General features: G+C 41.0%; 2 protein-coding genes across 2 annotated transcripts in view; both read right to left on the bottom strand.

The window, feature by feature from the left end:
• Window positions 1–10314, bottom strand: part of ABTB3 (ankyrin repeat and BTB domain containing 3) — a 90505-nt gene extending 80191 nt beyond the window's left edge. Inside the window, exon 1 of the mRNA XM_053465644.1 lies at window positions 9196–10314. Coding sequence (XP_053321619.1) covers window positions 9196–10054 — 859 coding nt within the window. The 5' untranslated portion in view covers window positions 10055–10314. The remainder of the gene's footprint in view (window positions 1–9195) is intronic.
• Window positions 1–20953, bottom strand: part of LOC128492910 (L-lactate dehydrogenase B chain) — a 205075-nt gene that overhangs the window by 102042 nt on the left and 82080 nt on the right. The window lies entirely within an intron of this gene.

Genomic DNA, 20953 nt, shown 5'->3' with positions numbered 1-20953 from the left:
TTAGTTTATTGCTGTTATTTACAATTCAACGAACGGTTGTTTCTCCACCAACTACCTCCCGGGCAAAGTTTTGGTAGCTAATTTGAGGGTAGCTTGGTCTACATAAGCTGTAGAGCTTTGGAATGGGCTAAACGTAAACTCCTTTAAAGAGAGTCTTCCTCGTCTTTTGTTTCTGTCATTTTTCTATGTCTACTCATTGTGTCACCCATGCGGAGTATGATGTCACTACAGCAATACATAATAATATACATAGCATTTATGGAACACGATACAGCACATACAGTATTAATATATATTTGTGGCATTGGTATAGATATAGGAAACATTGTCACAGCTCTGTTACATTACAGGATACTGTATGAAAAATGAAATGTCATAAAATGATGTCACTTCCTGGCAGTAAAAAGGAATCCCACCCCAAATACATCACTGCTTATACGCCTTTCTTAGGTGCATGGAAAATGTAGTTACATGTGGTCCTCGGATGAAGAATATCCATCTGATATGTCAGCTGAGCTAAACTTGCGGCTATGCCTTGCTGTTCTCAATCTTGATTTATTTCGAGCTGTGCTCTAAGGTCGCAATTTGTCTGTAATCAGAGGAAACAGAAACATGCGGCACAGAGTGCCGTCTGCCATATTACGGAGAAAATCATATTGGTCCCTACTGGTGATGGTGGGAATTTTTATTAATATAAAATAACGAAGGTATTTCTGTTTTCTGGAAGTGCCGCTTATACAAAAGCTTTTCGTAATGCTGCAGAAACATGTTGATTAATTAATATTTATTTACAGTCACAGTTAAAAAAAAATAATGTATTATTCAGAAAAAGGTCCACAGAGCTTATATGGCTCTATCTACTCCTGGATTAATTAATACAGCTATAGACATTTTCTTTACAGTAGGGTTGAAAAGACATAAGTCCATCAAGTTAAGTCTATCAAAGATTTCACTAATTATACTGATTCCAGTGAAGGCAAAGACTTTGCCCTTAAGAAATTATTTCATGGCTCCTTGGGCAGTCAGAATAATCTTTACTATGTGGACCCCAGAACAACCAATCCAGTATTATTCTTAAAAACCTTCATAGTATCTGCGGTCACCACCTCCATAGGTTGTGCACTTCAGAGCTTTACGGCCCTTACCGCAAAGAACTTTCTTCTCTGTTTAAGATGTCCATGACTTCAACATTTTACCTGGAAAGGGCCTTGTATGGACCTCAAATATGGTTAAAACACCTTATAATTGAAAGGCTATTAATGGTCAAATTTAAAATGCTATGTGGGTAACTCTCCTTCCATGCCAATAATGTACCTCTTACTTTTTTGTCGATATGGAGATAGTTTGGCAATTGTGATATCTGTGTCAACTAGACTTTGTCCCCTCTAATGGGAACAATCAAGAATAGAAACAGCCAAGAGGTCTTCTTATGGAACATACATTATGCAGGGCTCCACCAAGCTACTGTTGATGCCTTTAACTCCTCTATTAACTGTTTCATGGCAGGGAAGATCAATTTCGAGGGAATACTGTCCAGGCAAGCCTAGAATGGAAATCCATCCCTGTATCCAAGACTTATGGGGATCCACCTCTGCTTCTGCATATTGTATAGGAAAAAACACCATCAATAGGTGTCAGATGTCCGGGTCAGATCGGTAACCGTTTTTTGTGTATTATTGTGCTACACTGCATGATCTTATCCTCAGAACAATTCCAAAAACTAGTGTCAATTAATGTCTCTCAGGAAGCTTCTACAAGATAAAGAAACCCCCCAAAAAAGATGATGAAAGTTAACAATTCCACCAGGAAATGTTCTCAGTTCTGCAATAGCTGAACTGAAAGACTACAGAATGAGGTCTGGGAACAATATCATGTTGGAATGGCGCCAGATCTTAGTTATTACAAATCCATGGGGGCAGAATTATAATCTGAGAAAGGAAAATGTATGTCAAGGGAGAAGTTAGGAGTCAAATCACGGCACACGTATGAAAAAGAGAGAAAACCATTCCGGATATTCATTATATAAATAAGAAGAGAAGAGTCTGGCTACATAAGTAGCAGGAATTACTGTATAATCTCAAAACAGATTAATATCGGAATTATACTTATAAATGTTGCCCGAAAGCTTTTGAAAGAATCATAATTATCAAAAAGCATTAAACTGCTTTAGACAGCATTACATAAGAGATTATTTTTCTTCCAAAAAAGCACGAGAAACCTAATTTATAGCTTAAATTCCCATTGGCTGTGGTTCCATCAATAAACTCCCTGCAGCCAACAGGATCTCTCAGGTTACTAACTTTTTTTGGGGAGTACGGCTAGGATCTGGGATGATGGAACACCCCATGATGCCAAGATTCCATAACGTGGGAATTACATGACATGATGTCACCAGTCTTCCTGTGTTTTGTGACCTAAGACACACATGATGTCCCTCGTGCTTCAGTGACCTAGTGTGAGACTTAAAATAATATTTGGAACTTCAACCCATTTTAATGCATAGAAAATACAAGCGCGTGACAAGTTTTCTCAGGAACATAAACGGAATGTTCATAAATAAAGATTAATTCTGAATACAGAATTAAAGGAAAGTAACAGAGTTTACCCTTTTCCCAGTAATGTGCTGATCTCTAAATATGGCCTTTAAATCTGTTCATACATGAATGAGAGAAATCAATAAGTTTGTTATAGGCCACCATCCTGAAAAAAACAGCAATTTGGATTAGAACTTCCTAGTAGACTGAAGGTGGTTTTTTTAATCTACTGTACATGCTAGAAAATAAAAGTTTTACCATACAAAACAAGTTTGCGATGGTCACCAAGAACGGGCAGCTGCTTCATAGGTTGTCCTATGGTGTGACCTTGCTTGGGAGCAGCTCAGGTGTTACCCAACAACCCCAGGCATACATTTCGGCCTTCATGGGCATCGCCAGTGGGGTCCGGTTGGTATCCCTCAAAGCACAAGAGAGCAAGGAGGTCCACGTCTGGACTCACCCCTCATTTAGGATGGGCACCAAAAGATCCCCGAAGGGAAACATACCTCACATTTCAGTTCTGGACTGCCCCTTGGGGCAGGATCAGACTGATATGTGATGGCACAGGAGAGCTAAACCTTGAAATGCTCCCACGCCAGGGACGGACCATAGGACAGGGAATGGAGCGGCTGCCGGTTCTTGGTGAGCATCTCAAACTTGTGTTTGTGGTTGAATTAAAGTTTTGTTTTGCCATCCCTTTAACTGGAACAAGCTCAATAATAACATAAAGTGCTTTTGTTACACATGTGAACTGATTTGTTATAGTGTAATTGGCACTTTGGAAAAAATGTGCCTTGCCTGTGCCTTAGGGTTGGGCAGAAGCCATAACATTAGTAGATTTCTATGTAATAGCATCCATCATCTCTAAAGGCTTCAATGAGCATTCTCACGGAAATTAGCATAGAACACCACTACTTCTTAAACCGAGATTGTGTCAAAGAGAAAGGGGTCGCTTTACAAGGACATTCTTGTACAGCGTCAACTCTTATCTCGTACTTTTTTCCTTTCAAGGTATCTTAATTAAAAATTCTTCATGTGGAAACTGAAATTCAGGACCAGACTGGCCGCCTGAAACACCAGGAAAATGCCTGGTGGGCCCGCTGGCCAGTGGTGCCACACATGAGGGATTTGGGGAGCCAAAGGCCTTAAAGTTCCAGGGCCGCTTAGTCATCCCAGCCCGGTCCGGCTGAGATCTGTGCCTAAATGTGGCAAAACCGCCAATCTCTCATACAAAGGCTGCCTGAACCAATCAAAAACAATCAGGAATAATCATGCAGATCCTAAGAACAGGAAGTTAATATGGCTCCATATCATAAACTTAAGGTGAGTTTCCACTACTATTATTATTATTTTTTTTTTTTATATATATAGCGTCACCTACATATTGCTTATTTTAATTATTATTGTTAATATATTTTTTTTTTCTGCAGATAAACCGTTAAATACGACTATATGATCAACGAATCATATCCCGTGTAATTAAAAAATACCTGCTAATGTCTGATAATTATTTTAGAATTAAATGCATAGACACGGGAGGGGGGGCGAAGTGGACAATGTTTTCTTAACATTTTCTAAAAAATGTGACCCGTTCTTTCTGTCCATGCCCTTGAGATGAAGCAGAGATGAATTGCAAGCCCACAGAGTCATGCGGAGGATTAGAGGTGCGCTAAAATGTTTATGTTTCCTATGAATATTGCCTGGGGGGGTCTGCATTCTTCTTCTAAAAAATGTTCAACACGTGCCTGGTGTCTGCGACGTGTTTACAGACACTGAGCAGATTCCCATCAGCCCTGGATCTTATTCTAAAAAAAATTCACCTACAGGTTACTTAGAAATGTGAAAAACCAAATGGTTTTTATTATTATTATTATTATTTTTTTTTATCTTTTATATTTTTCTTATTAGCCATCAATTTCTATGTTTCTGGTCTGGTAATATACTGGGTTTGGACCAGCCATGTTTGATGTAGTGCATCATCGCGAATCAGTGGCCTTAGGTGAAGCAATTGCGTCCATATCCTAATAAATATCTATGGGGAGAAAAAAAGAGATTCTCTTTCTATAATAACATGAGCGCAATTAATTATCAATTAGAATAATAGATCTCAGGAAATGTGATGGACTTGCTTTTTTTATCCTTAATTTGTATGATGTCGATACCTTTTACTGGGCCAACATATGAAAGAGAAGTTGAGTTCTGACATCACAGTGACATTACAGAACATGGATATAGTAGTACTAGGCCAAGAAATTAGTTAATTAGTTAAAGTTGATACTTTTGGGACAACATTAAAAAAAGATGTAACCTTACATAAGTTTTTGGGACTTCAGAGTTTTCTTCTTCTATAGACTAGACCTTTCATCCGAAGAATAGACCACCGAGGTCCCAAAAGCTTATGTAATTATAATTTTTTCGGCCCAATAAAATGTATGAACTTCAGCTAAAGACCATTTTGTTTTGAGCGAATACTGCTATATCCATTTTCTATGACGTCACTATAACCCAATTTCTCTTTTATAGCTTTAAGCAGGAAAACACTACACTTTTTTAATATATATATTTTAGATTTTTTTGTGATTAATTACACAGTTGGTAGTTTACTAGACTATGTTTTTTATTGCATGCCAAACATGCTTAGTTTGCATATCTGTAGAAACCAGTTACTTGACTCTATGCAGCTAATTAACAGGGAATTATTATTTTTTTTCCTTTTTTTTCCTGCTAAATAATAAGGTAGTAAATCCAGAAACGGGATTCAAATAACTGACAGCTACACCGTGGACGCTAAACCTGTTTATTCATAAATATGTATTTTTATACACTTGAGTTGTTGACGACCCTGAGCTCTGAATATAAATGGCCGAAGAGTATCTTCGACAATAAAAAATAAAGTTATTTGCTATGTGAATTTGGAGTTTCCAAAGATGAGGCCCAATTAACCACAACCATACCTGGAAACGCCTAGGGTTTTTGCCTGAGTCTCAGGGTTTTTGCCCCAGTTTCAGGGTCACGGGGTACAGGGGCACTCCTTCCTATTCTCCATTGCTGGTATAATGGTTTGCTTCCACTATGTTGTGGTTGATATCCCTGCTTGAACGCAGGTGACTCAATTAGGTGTATCTTTAAATAACGACAAGTCAAGGTTTCCATGACGACCGGTACTCGAGCCATTTCATTAACAGATTTCATAAGTCGCCACATAGAATCTTCACAATGGGCTGTTAAAGAGTTAAACTTTTAAGAAGGATCGGCTCATTTAGAAAGTTCCCACGTATGACCACAAGAACCACGGAAAGTTACATAGATATCCGTGAGTAGTAGATGCGGACCGGCCTTCCCGGCCCACCGGGTCAATGCCTGGTGGGCCAATGGCCGACGTCACTCAATGCTCACTCAATGTGTGGCCACCACCAACCGGATACGTGGCGCCATACACCCTGTGAACATAGAAACGTAACATGCGGTGTCTCATAGCCGGCCGTCTGCCACACTTATGTCATTTAGCTGCCGCTGGCCTTAAAGTGCCGGGGTCACCCCGCCGTCCCCGCCTGGCCTTGATGAGAACTAGTGAAGATGACATGAGCTGTATTTATATTCCACGCGGTCCTGGAGACTCTTCTGCCCTATGGGTTATTATTGGCATCTTTTTTTATTTGATTCCCCATTTTAACTGCAACCCCAAATTACCGGATTTCCATCTTATTCGCTCTTTTTCTGAAAAATCCAACCTTTATTTTGAGAAAGCGCCTACTTCACTAGGAAATAGGAACCTAGATGTTAACGGACGGTAATAACCCATACAGTTCCCTGAAATGAACAAAACTTACATCGTTATCGGTCACTTCTTTAAATCTTGGTTCTGTACATTAACAAAAACCTACCAAAATAACTCGTAAATCAGTGCCGGAAGCCTTCTATATGTGTATCCCGAGAGGGCAGCCATTTCAACTTCCGGGCCTTGATACGCTAGTTTTGCCACTTTTTGCCACAGATCTTAGTTCCCCTGAGGTATGAAATAGCCCCTTACTATGACATCATAGCCTCCCCACCAACATTTCAGGTGTCGAAAGAATATATATATTTTAAAATTACATTACAAAGTGAATGAAATTACCTGAAAGAAGTGGGTGTAGCGCCACTGCAGCTGTGAAGTCCCAGATGACACAAACACACGTATACACATATATATACACACACATACATAGATATACACACCTATACACACCTCTACACACATATACACACCTATACACACCTATACACACATATACACACCTATTCACACATATACACACATATACACCTATACACACCTATACACACATATACACACCTATAGACAGTATATATATATATATATATATATATATATATAGATGTGTGTGTGTGTGTGTATTGGTTGCAGAGGAATAGACATTCACTAGGTAAATACTATTTGTTAAACCCTAACTCTCATAATGCTCAGTCAGCAGTGGATAGCACAGCGCTTTGTTGAATAAACTACATTTCCCATCATCCCTCACCCTTTCGCAGAGGAAACTCAAAGTCACCTATAAAATGACACAGAGCTGGCTGACAGTCATGGGAGTTGTAGGTCAACAACATATATTAACAATAATAATTAAAAACAAAACAACTGTTTTGTTTTTCTCCCCCTGGTTAAATAATTATATTTGCTCCTCGCTGGAATATTAACAAAATAATAATAACAAAATGTGGCTGCTGTGTTGTTAGTAGGGAGCTGTAACAAAACTGCCTGGATTGAATGTTCTCTTGGGTTAAATATAAATACATTGTCTAGAATAAAGGATGGTAATAAATATTATATACTGTATGGATCTGTTTACAGTATGTATTTACATGGATATAAATTGTAAATTGTAGATATAAATTATAAATATATATCTAATATATATATATATATATATATATATATGCGTGTGTGTATGTGTAAAATACTGGTAGGTGTATCATTGTATTTATATATATATATTATAATAATTTATTGTTTTATATAGTGCCATCAAATTCCATAGCGCTGTACAATGGGTATATATACTATATATACTATATACTATATATATATACTGCATGTGCAGTGTGTGTGTGTATGTGTAAAATATTGGTAGGTGGATCATTGTATTTATATATATATATATATATATATATATATATACATGGTTATAGATATATTGTATATATACAGTATATATATATATATATATGTGTGTGTGCGTATATATATGTATATATGTGTGCGTGTGCGTGTGCGTGTATAGATGGATGAATGGATAGATGGTCGATAGATACATAATGCGCACATATAAATATAAACACACCTTTTATATATGTTTATGCATGCGTACATTGATATAATTACAGGTGTGTGTGATAGATATGTATCTCTGAGCATATGTATTGTATAATCAGCTGATCCCGTACCTGTCTGTGCATGTGAGTATACATAAGGCGATAGTAGTGGGTGTGGGAGAGAATGCATACGCTCATGCTCAAAATACACAGACCAGGATACATGGACTGCTGGTGCCAGGATGTGTAAACAAGCCAGCACTGAAACCATTAACATCCGAGCATGAATGAACAGCCCGGAACGGGGACGGAAACACGAGAGACCGCAGCGACCACCGGCCAAACCAGCTCTATAAACAGCCCTCCGCACCGCATACACACGCTTATCCCTCATAACACCCAGAGCTAACAGTTCTCATACACAGAAACGCATTATTTTCCGAGAGGGGGGGCTGGGGCAGGGGGGGGGTATACATTGAGAAGCAGAAGAAAGGGTTAAAAGAAGCATAAGGGGTTGGACAACACAAGCAATAGCGTCGTACGCCGTGATAAACTCAACAACATTCTTAACCCTTTGAGAGCCGGAAGGGGTTAATGCAACACCTGCTCGCTGCAAGCCAGCAGCAGACCAACCGCAAGAACGAGTCCGATGCATGTGATAAATATTTATACTGTTACTGCTGTCTATGTGTATCTATACATATATATATATGTATGTGCATATAGATAGATAGGTGACCGCAAGTATGTTTTCTTCTACTCGTACTACTGGAAAATACTACATTCTATTAAGATTCGTATCATGTTCTTATTGACGTAACCAACAGCAGCTTTTTGGCAGCACGGAAAATACTTATGCCTCTTAATTTGAGCCGAAGTGGGTGTTTTTCTTTTTTTTTCCTGATTTGGAAGATGTTTGATGTCATTGGAGGGGCCGTACGTATAAAAGCATTGCTATACAATGGCTAACGCTGCCCTGTGCCTCCCTTCCCCGTATAGTTATTGTGACGTTACAGTACCCTATAGCTATATGCGATATGACAACCCGTTGAGATTGTGTAGTCGGCGACGGTATGTTGCGATATCACAGCAGGCAGTAAAAAAAATACACAACAGTGCTACCTGCAGCAAGCAGGAGACCACCTCTTATTCTTATTACCCCCTTAACGTGCTAGAGAGATGGAAATGCATTACAGTGGGCGGTGCTACCCACCTGTCTTGCGCCGTAAAGGGTTAAACACAGCAGAACAGTATTCAAAACAACATTCCGAAAGGCAATGACTTCTGGACCACTCTTAAGTGACGAGAGTTAAGTTACGATTTCGTTTAATTTGTTTCCATTACTCACCACTTGCGTTTTTACCGCATATCAGATGTTGGTAGGGTTGCAATAAGCCCCAGAGCTCGGAATCGTTGTTGATCGCTTGTTCGAAAGACTCTGCGGTAAAGTTTGGGGCCTCGTTTTCCTTCTCGGGCCGAGGCATCGCAAGGACCCTCTTATATATCTCCTTGAAGAGGGTCTCCATGCAGGCTGTCAGATAGATGGCTGAGTGTTCGTGGATCCTCAGAGCAACCCTGCTGTCCACCATCCATCTGTAGAACTTTCCAACTGAAAAGACGAGGCCGCAGCGGACAGATTTGCCGCGGCTGAGCCGGTCGCCGGTACTCATGTTGTACAGAGAGAGGGCACTTAGAGCCGAAGTAGTACAACTGGACGCCAGGGACCAGGCCAACACTATCTCCATGGCACTTTGGATCTCGTACTTGGTGCATTTGGCAAAGCGGAGGCTCAGTCTCTGAGCTTCTTTGGCAATTCTAACCAAAGCCCTGCTGATCAGGGTAGACAGCTTAGAGAGGACATCTCTGCTGGGTCCAACCACCATTTGCTCTTTCTTCAAAAGAGCTTCCACCTCTTCGATGCTCCAGGGGACTTCCTCAAGGTCAGGCAGCCTGGAGCACTGTCCCGAGCAGTCCAGGACCTCCGAGTCTTCAGCCAGGACAGTGTTGACCGTGTCAAAGCTGTTATGTCTACTGTGCATGGAGTCAGTTAGATACCAACAGTTTCCTCCATGGGGATAAGTTACCTGATGAGAATCAGAACACAGGGACAAGTTGGACGATCTGATGGAATCAGCAGCTCCACCATAACCGGAATCCAGGGTCAAATCTTCCAGTGTCCTCACAGTTGTCTTACCCCTTCTTGCCATAACTGCACTTCATACTGCACCAGTATTACTAAACAGGAGAAAAAAATAGCACCTCTGCAGTTATAGTTTGCCGTCTCTTCGTAGAGCGATGGCTTTTGCGGACGATTCTTCAATGGCACGACAGGACTAAGATCCCTTTTATCTCTCGAAGGAGGAAACAAAATCGGCGAGAAAGTCCGCTCTTAATTTAGCAATTTTTTCTTCCACGGCAGCAAAAAACGCCTTCCACCCAGCACACAGCCCTGCACTGCATTATAGCAAAGAGAAGCAAGCTCTAGAACCGACTGAAGTGAATTGGGCATGGCTATGCAAACTAGAAAGGGGAGTGACCAATGAGAACGCTGCGCTGGTAACATTCTCAGCATCAGAAGGAAGAGGGCAGCGACAGGACTGGGAATTTCAGTCTTGTAGCGAGACAGACGTTCCTGGAGAACAGTCAGAAGATAAGAAACGAGACTGAATTCTTTTCATTCTCCCCGGCATCTTCTTGTCTCTGGATCTAGCCGGGTTTCTGTATGAAGAAGCCCGGCGGATAAGAACACAATGTTGAAAGGCTATAGCCATGCAAATAACACTAGCCCCTGGCTCGGAAATACTAGCCCATTTTGCCAGCGATTGATTGGGAGTAGCTGTTGCCACCAGATCCTCGGATCTTAGGAACCAGAACGACATTTCGGACGTGGTTCTTTAGGACGTAGCCTTGAAAAAAAAAAAATACTCCTATTTCTTAAACAAAAACCCCGGCCAAGTGAATACTTGCTAATTTTTTTTTTTTTTTATAAATAGCTTTTTTAACCAAAAGTCAGGGTTTTCAGATGCAGTTGTTGAGGGCGGCCGAGACAACATTACATGATTTGTTAGGGGTACAACTACTTACCTGACCCACGGGCTTTACGCTGTAACCGGTGTTCCCTCTGAGCTGAAAAGCTTCAAAAAAGAGGACGCCTTTAAAAAAAAGTTTATTTCTCGGGCTCCGATTGTTCCTACGAAATCAGGAAGGTGTGGATATTGTAGGAAAATCTTTTTTTAGGGCTTGGCTGATCTCGTTGATCTGTGATCTGTTCCCTGGGGTCAGGTATGAATAGATAACTTGTCTGTTGAAGGCTTAAGTCACGACACGAGCTATGAGGTCATACTTTGCATTCTCCTTACTTTACGAGACAAGGGAGTATGGAAAGACGGATCTCAGTTCCTCATTACCGTGGACCAACATGGACTTTGCCCACCAAAAGAGTATGATGTCGTCGTCGTCGTCGACGTCGTCGTCGTGAAGTTGAGTTGTAGAATACACAATAGAGCACGATACAGTCCAACAAGTTTTGTATTTCGGAGATATTAAAGGTTTAACCGACCCGCTCTTAGATCCTTTTTTTTTGTTATTACAGTTACCATTTTTTTTAAATGTTTTTTTTTCTCCACTTTTGTTTCTTTTTTTTTATGTTTCTGCTTGAATAAAACATAGCATTTGTGTTTTCATAACAAAGTATCCCCAAACGAAGCTTAACAGACGGAGGTCCGGGTCAAAGGTGCGAGATGTAACGGAAGAATCTCCCCGCTGATTAGTAATATGACTTTGGTGTAACTTTGTAGGATCGCTGCAAAAGTAGGGATTTGCGCTTCCATCCCTGGTGTTAAAGGGGTTAATTAAATGAAGCGTCTTTCCTGGACAAAGAACTTTCACTACAAAGTTGCTTGAAGGGCTGAATATGGGGGAAGGGTGCGGACGGGAAGGTGCAGTAACAGCTGTTCTTGCTAAAAATGTTCCTGTATATTTATTATACTTTCTATTTCACTTCACTGACTCCTTTCTCAGAATTCAGCCATTAGGGACTGATTCATGCCGTACTAGGAGAAAAGGGAAACATTTCCCCCTTTTAAAAGCATTTTTAGTTCTGTTTTTTTTAAGTATTATTTAAAAATGCCAAGATGTGAGAAGTTTTACTGCGACGGTGGTAGATAAGTGGAACTGCCTCCAGGCAGAAGTGGTAGAGGTTAATACAGTGAGGGAATTTTAACATGCATGGGATAGTCATATGGTTATTCTGACTCTAAGTCGAGACCAACGACTGATTAAGGTCTGAGTCTTCCAAGAATACATAAAGCAAGAGAAAAAGCTTCCTTTCTTCTTTCTACCAATGTTTAAGGTGATAAAATAAACAGAACATTTTTCAGCGAGGTCCCCGGACTACCTGAAGCAAACACAACTCCTTTTCGAACGCTACGAATATGTTTCAGCTTGTAGACCCCCAGAGTTGTTTCTGCACTGAGTGTGTAGCTTCGGAGATGACACAATGTATGTATTGCTTAATACCTTAACAGCTCCAGCTAGACAAAACATTAACTGCGCTCTTACACAAATAAATCTTAGCGGATATGACATTTTATTCACCTCAAGGGTTAAAAACAATGCAGAAGGTTTTATGCAGCTTTCTCCGCTTCTATGGAAACAACCAATCAGTGCCTTTAGTGTCACATGACAATAAAAGGAGTAATGGTGTGTCTAATGCTGCGTTTGGTTACAGAATGTTAACTCCTTAAGGACAATGCATTTTGAGCCCGTACATGTACGGGCTTTGTCATTAAGGGGTTAAATTCAGCAGAGACAGTGGGACACAACCTTAAAATCTATAGGGGGCAGTAATATATTGTAAGCTTGTTTGAGCCGGGCCCTCCTCACCTGTTGTTTCTGGAAGTCAAATTGTTATGTCATGTACTGTTTGGTATCTGCTGTCTACCCATTGTACTGCGATACGGAATATGATGGCGCTATATACAAAATAAATAATTATATATATATATATATATATATATATATATACACTATATAAATATATACATATATATATATACTATATATATATATATTGTTGCTTTATATAGCGCCATCATATTCCGTAGCACTGTACGATGGGTATGTATGAAACAACAAGGGAGAGGAGAGACATCAACCTGATTCTTATCTGATCAGAACCCGTTTAGTTACCTGCAGGGGCAATAACAAGAAGATTAGATAATCCATTTGATAAAAGCCCCCGGCTCCACGGTGTGAACTACCTCGGGGGCAGAGGGACTTGGGGTATGTAAAAATATTATTAAAAAATACTTTAAATATTAAAAGTATTAAAGGGATATTTTTTTTAATATAGATCCATACATTGTATGCCTATCAGGCAGATATAGAATGATATAGAAAACACTGCCTTACCCTGAATTGCACGTTAAAATCATCACATTATCCAGCGAGCCTCACCCCTTAGATGGGAACTTGCTTTGTTCTTTAAAGGTTTTTTTTTTATTCCTGGGAAGCCGACGAACCTGTTCTCCAGACTTTGATTTGTACGATTGAGTTGATGCAATTTAGAAAGTATTTTTGACAAGCGCTGGAATTTTTACCATCTTACGTACGTCCTACATCTCGTTAATTTCCCCGTAACACACAAATATAAACAGTGTTTCTCTTCCAGTACTTCTTATAGACCGTGTCTTCTGTTTTAGTGTTTTTTTATATACCTTTTCATATACTTGTTTGCTTGACATTGTTCTACCACTCCTATTCATCATAGAAAGAATGTATCTGATTGTGGCAAAGTGTGGCGTGTGTAGGTCTGTAGCCCAGTAGATCATGAGACTGAGGAAGGTCCCTGGCTATTAGGCAGGACACTACAGCTGGTCATACTTAGTGGAGTTCTATCTCCTCAACTTCAGTGTTTTGGTCCTCACATATCTCTGTACCGATGAGTACAGTGTTGACTCGGCACACAAGTCTAGCTCAGTCATGTGTAGCTCCATAAACCAATCATGGGTCTGACTTGGCCTTTTCTCAGCTCATGCCGAGGTAAAATTAGGGGTAAATCAGTCAGAGTTTAAGGGGAAACTCAAGTGATACAACTCAACTTGAGTTGAACGTGTGCATTGATTTAAGGCTGGGTGGGTTGAGGTGGGATTGGGCCCAATGCCTGTGGTCATTGACTTTTCAGGTCTATCTGAACGCCAGCTACGGCCAGCTTGCCCGCCTTACAGCAGCTTGCACTTGACATCTCACCAGTGTCTGCAGCTCATCAAGAGATGTCCTCTTAGGACTAACACGCAGTACATTAAAAAGACCAAACTCAAACTTATCCATAAGTGGACACGTTGGTTTCCATGATGATAGAATTCTCCCACCCCAAATTGCTCCTTTGGTGACAGCGTGGAGAACTTGCCCCGATGCGTATGTGCACAACATTGCTTGCTCATGATTCGTGGAGCCGATGGTGCTGGCTTCCAGGAGGTGACAAATTCCGTCTGAATGAGTGACATCTTTAGAATTAGAAGAAGGAGAATCAGTGGGAAACAAATGCTGATCCTTCCACCGATGAAAAAATAATGAGGTATCCTTCCTGTGCACCAGATAACAAATAATGACTCTCTCCTCATAAAAAGTCTTGTCTTGATCCTTTTGAGTTCATCCACCCTAGTGACAAACCCAAGTCTTGGGTCATATTGTGAAATTGCCCCTCAGGTAAACCAAATAAGACAGGTTCCACCAAAAGTTCTACTTAATTTCTCTGTTGAGGACTTTCCCGATTGCCTATTCTGATAATTCTTTCAAAATGGTTCCCATTTCCCCTTCGGCCTCAAACAGAAGGTTTTCCTTCTCTTCTCCACCTTGTTTTATCTCGGACGATCGCTGTAGCCGTAGTATGTTCTGATAATGTGTAGGAGGAATATCCCCCCCCCCCTGTGTATATGTGAATATTTGACAGTAGATACAACAGAATTGTCAAAGATCTGAACACTGAGAATGGGACGTAGCCACAGGACCACTCTGGCTGCCCGACGCAGGGGCAAACGCTGGTGGGCCATTGTGGACCATGGCATCCACTTAAATCATCATGGTATGGGAAAAATGGCTTGGGATGAAAATGCTCAGATAATTTTCAGTCCTAATTGACGCCCCTCTGTGTTTCCTAGTGATGCGCAGAGCGGCCCTACTTTGGAACCCACGTCACTCCATCCTGATATGCAAATAATCCATATAATGTTAAAATTGGCTACAAACTGTAACATTTTAAGTTTTAGTTTGGAAGGTCCAGGTTCTTCTAAACGTTCCCTAAAAGTTACTTTTCACAGCTCAGCGTCTTACCACACAAAATGTTTTACTACTACAAAAATATTGGGTTCTTTCATGAACCTTTTCCTAGTTTTTGCATATTATAATGTTTTCAGGCAGCTTCCATAAAGTGATAGAGTATTTGGCACCCGGGGCGGTTCCTGTATGTGGCATGTGGTACAGCATAACTCCTATCACTATATACTGAGCCAGACATTGACGGTAGTGTAGCATAACTCTCATCAGTATATACTAAACCAGACATTGACATGGTAGGCCTCTGACCCTAAAACAACCTGCCGGTGCCACCTCTGTCCCTGAAGCAGCCTGCCTGTGCCACCTCTACCCCAGAAACAGCCTTCCCAATGGCTGCTCTTAGGTACACTAATATCTAGATCTTATAACTAAACCCAATGTAGTAGGCAAACATGACTCCTTATCATACTGCCTAGAATAGAATGCCTCAGTATTAATCACCCAGACAGACTCTCTGACAAATGAAAGTCTATGGTGGATTGGACTTTATTAGCACCACCAACCATACAGTATTGATGTAAATGAGTATTATACAGTATTTTTTTGTGTTACTTTCCCTCCGATGGCAGCAAATGTGTTCTTATTGCCTTTGTAAAAGGAGAGGAGAAGGGAAAATAAAACCAGAAAATGAATATGTTATTTCTGCCACCATTTGCTACGGATCTCAACTTCTAGAAGGTAAATCTTTTAAGCCAAATACCAGAATTTACCCCGATTCCCTGAACAGAAAAACCCAAGCTGTAGGTAGTATTAAGAAATAGAATTCAGGCTTAAATCTGAGAAGGCGTAGGTTCCAGAACCACGCTGAAATTTTGTAAAGGGACATTGAACCGTGGGGTTTTTAAAGGGGCTTTACATGATATTAGGGGTGGGTTTGCATACATTATAACTGAGTAAGCGATTTATTACTAGAGTTATAAAGGGACTTTTTGTACTTTTTACATCAAAGTGGGAAAAAAAATGCAGTAACCACAAAGCGACGTTATATTCTTCATACTGTTAGATACACATAACGCGTCACGTGAAACTTGTGGTTAAACGACACTGGGGCTTTGTGATCATTTAACCCCTAGGATTCTATCGTATGTCCATCGGGGCTACATGTATGATGTATGTATGACATACCTTTGTGTAGAACATGGCATTATAACATAGAATCGCAGAAGCTGACGTCTGATCAGAACCATTTTTGGGGGGAATGTTTGATGGACTCTTGTATTGGAGGAAATTGGTTAATGTGTAAGTTCTTATTTTGTACATTAGCCCCCCCCTAAAAATACCCAACACGCTTAATGTCACTCATTTTCAATGTGGGAAGTACAAATTTTACTTAAAAACTTAAAACGGAGGTTGTGCAAAGTCCTGACGCAGCTGAGTGACGTTTGGGCGCACTGTGACACGTTCAACGTTTTAGGATGTCCCCCGAAGGACTACGTGTTCTTCAAACCGTCCGGCGGATGCCCAAGCTCTCTGTTTACCTTGCATCATAACACAGAGGCATTGGAAGGCATCCTCTGCTTTCTATTTTCAACACGAGAGGGGGGGCAGGTTTGGCAAATAGGAAGGGGGTGGGGGGGGGTGTGAAAGCCGCAGGAACAAAGACTTCATTACATGCCCGAAATTTCCTGTTGCATTTCGTAACCGAATGCAGACCCGAGGAAGGGACGCGCAATCACATGCAGCATCATTCATGCGATGATACTATAGGACGCGGGCACTTTGTGGGGTTACGGGGCACTTTATGAGGCGTGTCGGGGGCAGGGATTCAATGAGACTTTTTAAGGGATATTTCTGGCTTGATGATAGCCGTTAGTATGCTTTCCGAAGACAAAAACCTCCTGAGATTGGAGAAAAGAAGGATGGAAACATTTGGGTTACACTGGAGAATCTCCTCCCCGGGGGTTTTTCCTCTTCTGGGGGCCGACCCTTGGACTTTTGAAATATTATCCTTTTTCTGGCAATGACAACATTTCTGTTGTAGTGACTCACGTATGGCTGCAACCAGTTGGTTCTTCAACTGGTCCATATGAAAAACCAGTTGGTACAGATATTGGTGCTGCAGTCACCTGAATGCAAGCAGGGATCTCAGCTGTCTTATAGCAGTGGACCAATAAGGATGCTGAAATACAATGAAATCTCCAGAATGGGGAAGATATCTTACAAAAGAGTACCGGTATATAACGGCCGCAGTCATATCCGGGGCGCACCGCTACCCACGTCTACTCCAAATCCCATCGTCACGTCTGAAGAGCAGCGTTTCCTCCCCAGAATAAAGAAACGGGTGACTTTTAAACAAACCTCACCCGACGAGGATTTACAACACATTGTTTAGCTTTAAGAACATAAATCTCTTGTAACAAGGTGGCCATTTTTGTACATTTCTTAACTCCGAAACGGTGTAGCAAGTGGTAGATTGTCGCGTCTAACTGAAGCCAAGAGGAGGACGCAAACAAAAGAGAAGAAGGAATCCTATTGTTATCGTAGAATTATCAACGTAAACCTGCAATCAAGACACAAAGCAAAAAAAAAAAAAGGTCAGATTTGGTTAAAAGAGACATTCAACGTCTGTGAATCCATCCACTTTCAGCCGCTGTGACCGGATTGAGAGAAACGCAGCGGGGAACCGGTGTCTGGACGCCTTACTGTATCTGCTACATACTCTGTGACATGAAAAATAGGCCCGGATAGGTCCTTCTGTTATGTATAAAAAACAAATCCACTATTTTAACCAATTTTTGGGTAATTTTGATATAGCGGTTTACAAACTAAACCCACAATCGTTTTGTCGCTAGGCATGCGTCTAGCCCCCCCCAGTGGGGTTAATAGGGTTTCATTTTAGCCCTGACCCAAAACGTCGTCCCACTCAAACGTCGTCCACTTTGCCCAATTGCAGCCCACTTCCGGTGTATTTGCCGCTAAGCTGATGGGCAGCTGACCAGCATGCAAAAAAAAAAAAACATAAAAAATAATTTAAAAAAAGTCATAGGGGACCCCCCACCATAAAACCTACAAAAAAAAATTAAAAAATAAAAATAAAAAGAGAAGGACATGTGAATTTATACCAATATATTTATTTTTTTATTTTTTTTTTATTAAAAAAATTCAGATGTGGAGAAAATCTAATAATATCCGTCAATCGGTGGTCTGCATGGCTCAATTCCTGGTATACGTACTTATTATATATATATTTATTACAAGAAATTCAACAGTCAAGCCTAGTATTTTCTACAAATTAGAAAAACACACACAACTGTGAAAAAAAACAAATTATATTCCTAAAGACATTAATCATGAAGATGATTATATACAATCTGAAGACAGATTTCTTCGCCAGAGCTGATCCCCTCTGCTGATTTCCAACTGTACAATAATACCAATAAAAGATATTCTTTTCAGGCTGTTTTAAGGCATTTTATTAAATAATAGGATTTTCCCTGTGAAGCCTGTTCAGAATCTGACGGCAGTGATGTAATCTACGAAGCCACGGCCGCAGTGATGTATAAGCGTCACCTCTACTGGAAAGCTGTTCCATGTATATATTCATGGCTAATCTCCGCTTCCTGAAACTACAATGCCCCTGTCCCGTGAAATAGAATGTCATACCTTAGGGAAATTCCTATGCTGGGTTATGAGTCAACATATTATTCTTCAGGTGTGAATCATTCTGTAGGTCGCTTAATCTGTTACCTTCCAGACAATGACAGCACTTAAGGTGAGGTCGTTAGTCTGGTTGAAACCAGAACTGAACTTCCCCAAAGTCCGACCCTAAGTGATCCACCAGAAGACTAAAACTCAACGTTTGTCTTGAGGAATATAGGTGAGGCCACCTCTGTCTAGATTTTTTTGCCGCTTCAGTCTGCTGGAGAACGGCATACCTCACAGTCCTGATTTTCAGGCATAGTCCCGTTGTATCGCAAAGCTGCACCTCTGTCCTGGTTCTACAGGCAATGAAGAACATGTAGCAGGTTGGGAAGATGTTCTGATCTCCTCTGACCAGCCCTGGGAGCTGTAAAACCAACGCAACTAACACATGCTCCTCGGGAAAGGTGGGTGACCATGTCCCTGATATCACCCTCTCCCAGAACTGGTCCCTCTAGCCACACAACCCAACGTAGGTGTCCCAACTTGGGCGCCTGAAATGTAGGTGGCATGGGACTGCCTTCTCTGTCTAGATCTGCATCACCTACAAGGCACCCGAAACCACGGGGCAATTATGGCACCCAACCACCGTAAATGTGCATAATACCTGGAAATCCTTTCAAAGTCCAAGTTTGGACATTATTAATAAATACAGACTCTGGTTTAGTTAGAGATGGATAGAAGGACCTTCTAAGTCGGAGCCAAAGCGTCGTAGCAAGTACAACTTGATGAAAGGTTGGGAAACGTTCCCTTTGAAGTGGTGCAAACGACTATGGAAGCTCAGCTAGAGAAATATGTTTTCTCTTTTTTTGGTAGGAGTTTCCAGGGGGCAGAAAATTCTAATTTCTCCCATTTTCATATGTGCAATAACCCACCCCCATAGTAATAACGAGTATAGTCCCAGGGGGCATATTAATTCAACTGTGAATCCCTCATCCTAGTACTTTTTGCTCACTTTTCTTGTGTGGCTTTGATATATCTTTACTAAAACATAGCTCATGATTCAATATCATGATGATAGACCATTCATAACAGGTTAATTTGGTCTTGATATAATAGTATAACAGGGCTTTGTTTAATATGACTTTGCCGATGTGCTCTTAGCCTATTAGCTGTTAGCCAACTCTTCTGGTGGAGAGCTTATTAGACCGAGAAGAATGTCTAGCTTTGAAGAAGTTGGAACTCCATCTAAAGAATTCCACTGGTTGTAAATGTTAAATTGTAACTATAGTGGAATAAAATATACAGTTATAATATATGTTAAAAAAGGAAATTGGATGTGCTTTGGCTTCATTTTTAAATACAGGTTTAGACTTTTCCAAATGTATCTTTCTGGTGTATAGAATAAGTTTGTCTCCGGGTTGCCGGAGCCAGAAAGTTTCCAGGTAGGTTCACTACAGGTCCATAGTGTAATTGGGCTGGTTGGGGATATCAAAGATCTTCCTCTTAACCGGCCCATTCAGCAGCAGCCCACCAAGGGGACTGGTTACTCAAAAGGGCTATCTGCCCCCTGGTTTTGGAGCAGGGGAACTGACACCCCCCTGAATCTGCTACCCAAGTCGAGGATACGTCACTGACCACATGCCACTTATTGTCTCTCCACTGTATGTTTAATTGAATGTATGAGATGGAAGTGTGTGGAGGTCCAGTGCCTACAAAGGTGGATGTGAGTTATGCACACAGGCACGTCCCATTTTCTTTTCTTTACTGGTCTGTCCCACTCCATCTTCTAGAAGTCGGCTTGACAACAAGTTTATGAAGAAGATTTATTAGTATAAGTTTAGTTCCTTTAAAAGATTGAAGGTTGAATCGGCTGATTCTCAGGGTGACACAGTCTGGAACTGGCTCCCATTTGGTGCTTTTGCTATGTTATGGCTGATATCCTTTCTTGAATGCAGGTGACCAGGGGGGTGACTAGAAACTACAGGGCCTCTGTCTGAAAATGTCCCCAGGGCTGCCCAACTTCATCGAGCAATATCTCCCACGGTGCCACCTTCGCCCCAAACAGCTTGTGAGTGCCACATTTGCCCCAAAGCAGCTTATCTTTACCCCCAAACAGCCTGCCTGTGCCATCTTTGCTCCAGCTTGTCAGTGTCCCCAAACAGTTTATCTCCTCCACCATTGCCCTTTGT

The sequence above is a fragment of the Spea bombifrons genome, chromosome 4 (genome assembly GCF_027358695.1).
Source record: "Spea bombifrons isolate aSpeBom1 chromosome 4, aSpeBom1.2.pri, whole genome shotgun sequence".
Taxonomy (NCBI): domain Eukaryota; kingdom Metazoa; phylum Chordata; class Amphibia; order Anura; family Pelobatidae; genus Spea; species Spea bombifrons.
Note: the sequence above shows the minus strand (reverse complement) of the source record. Positions and strands in the feature narration are given on the sequence as shown.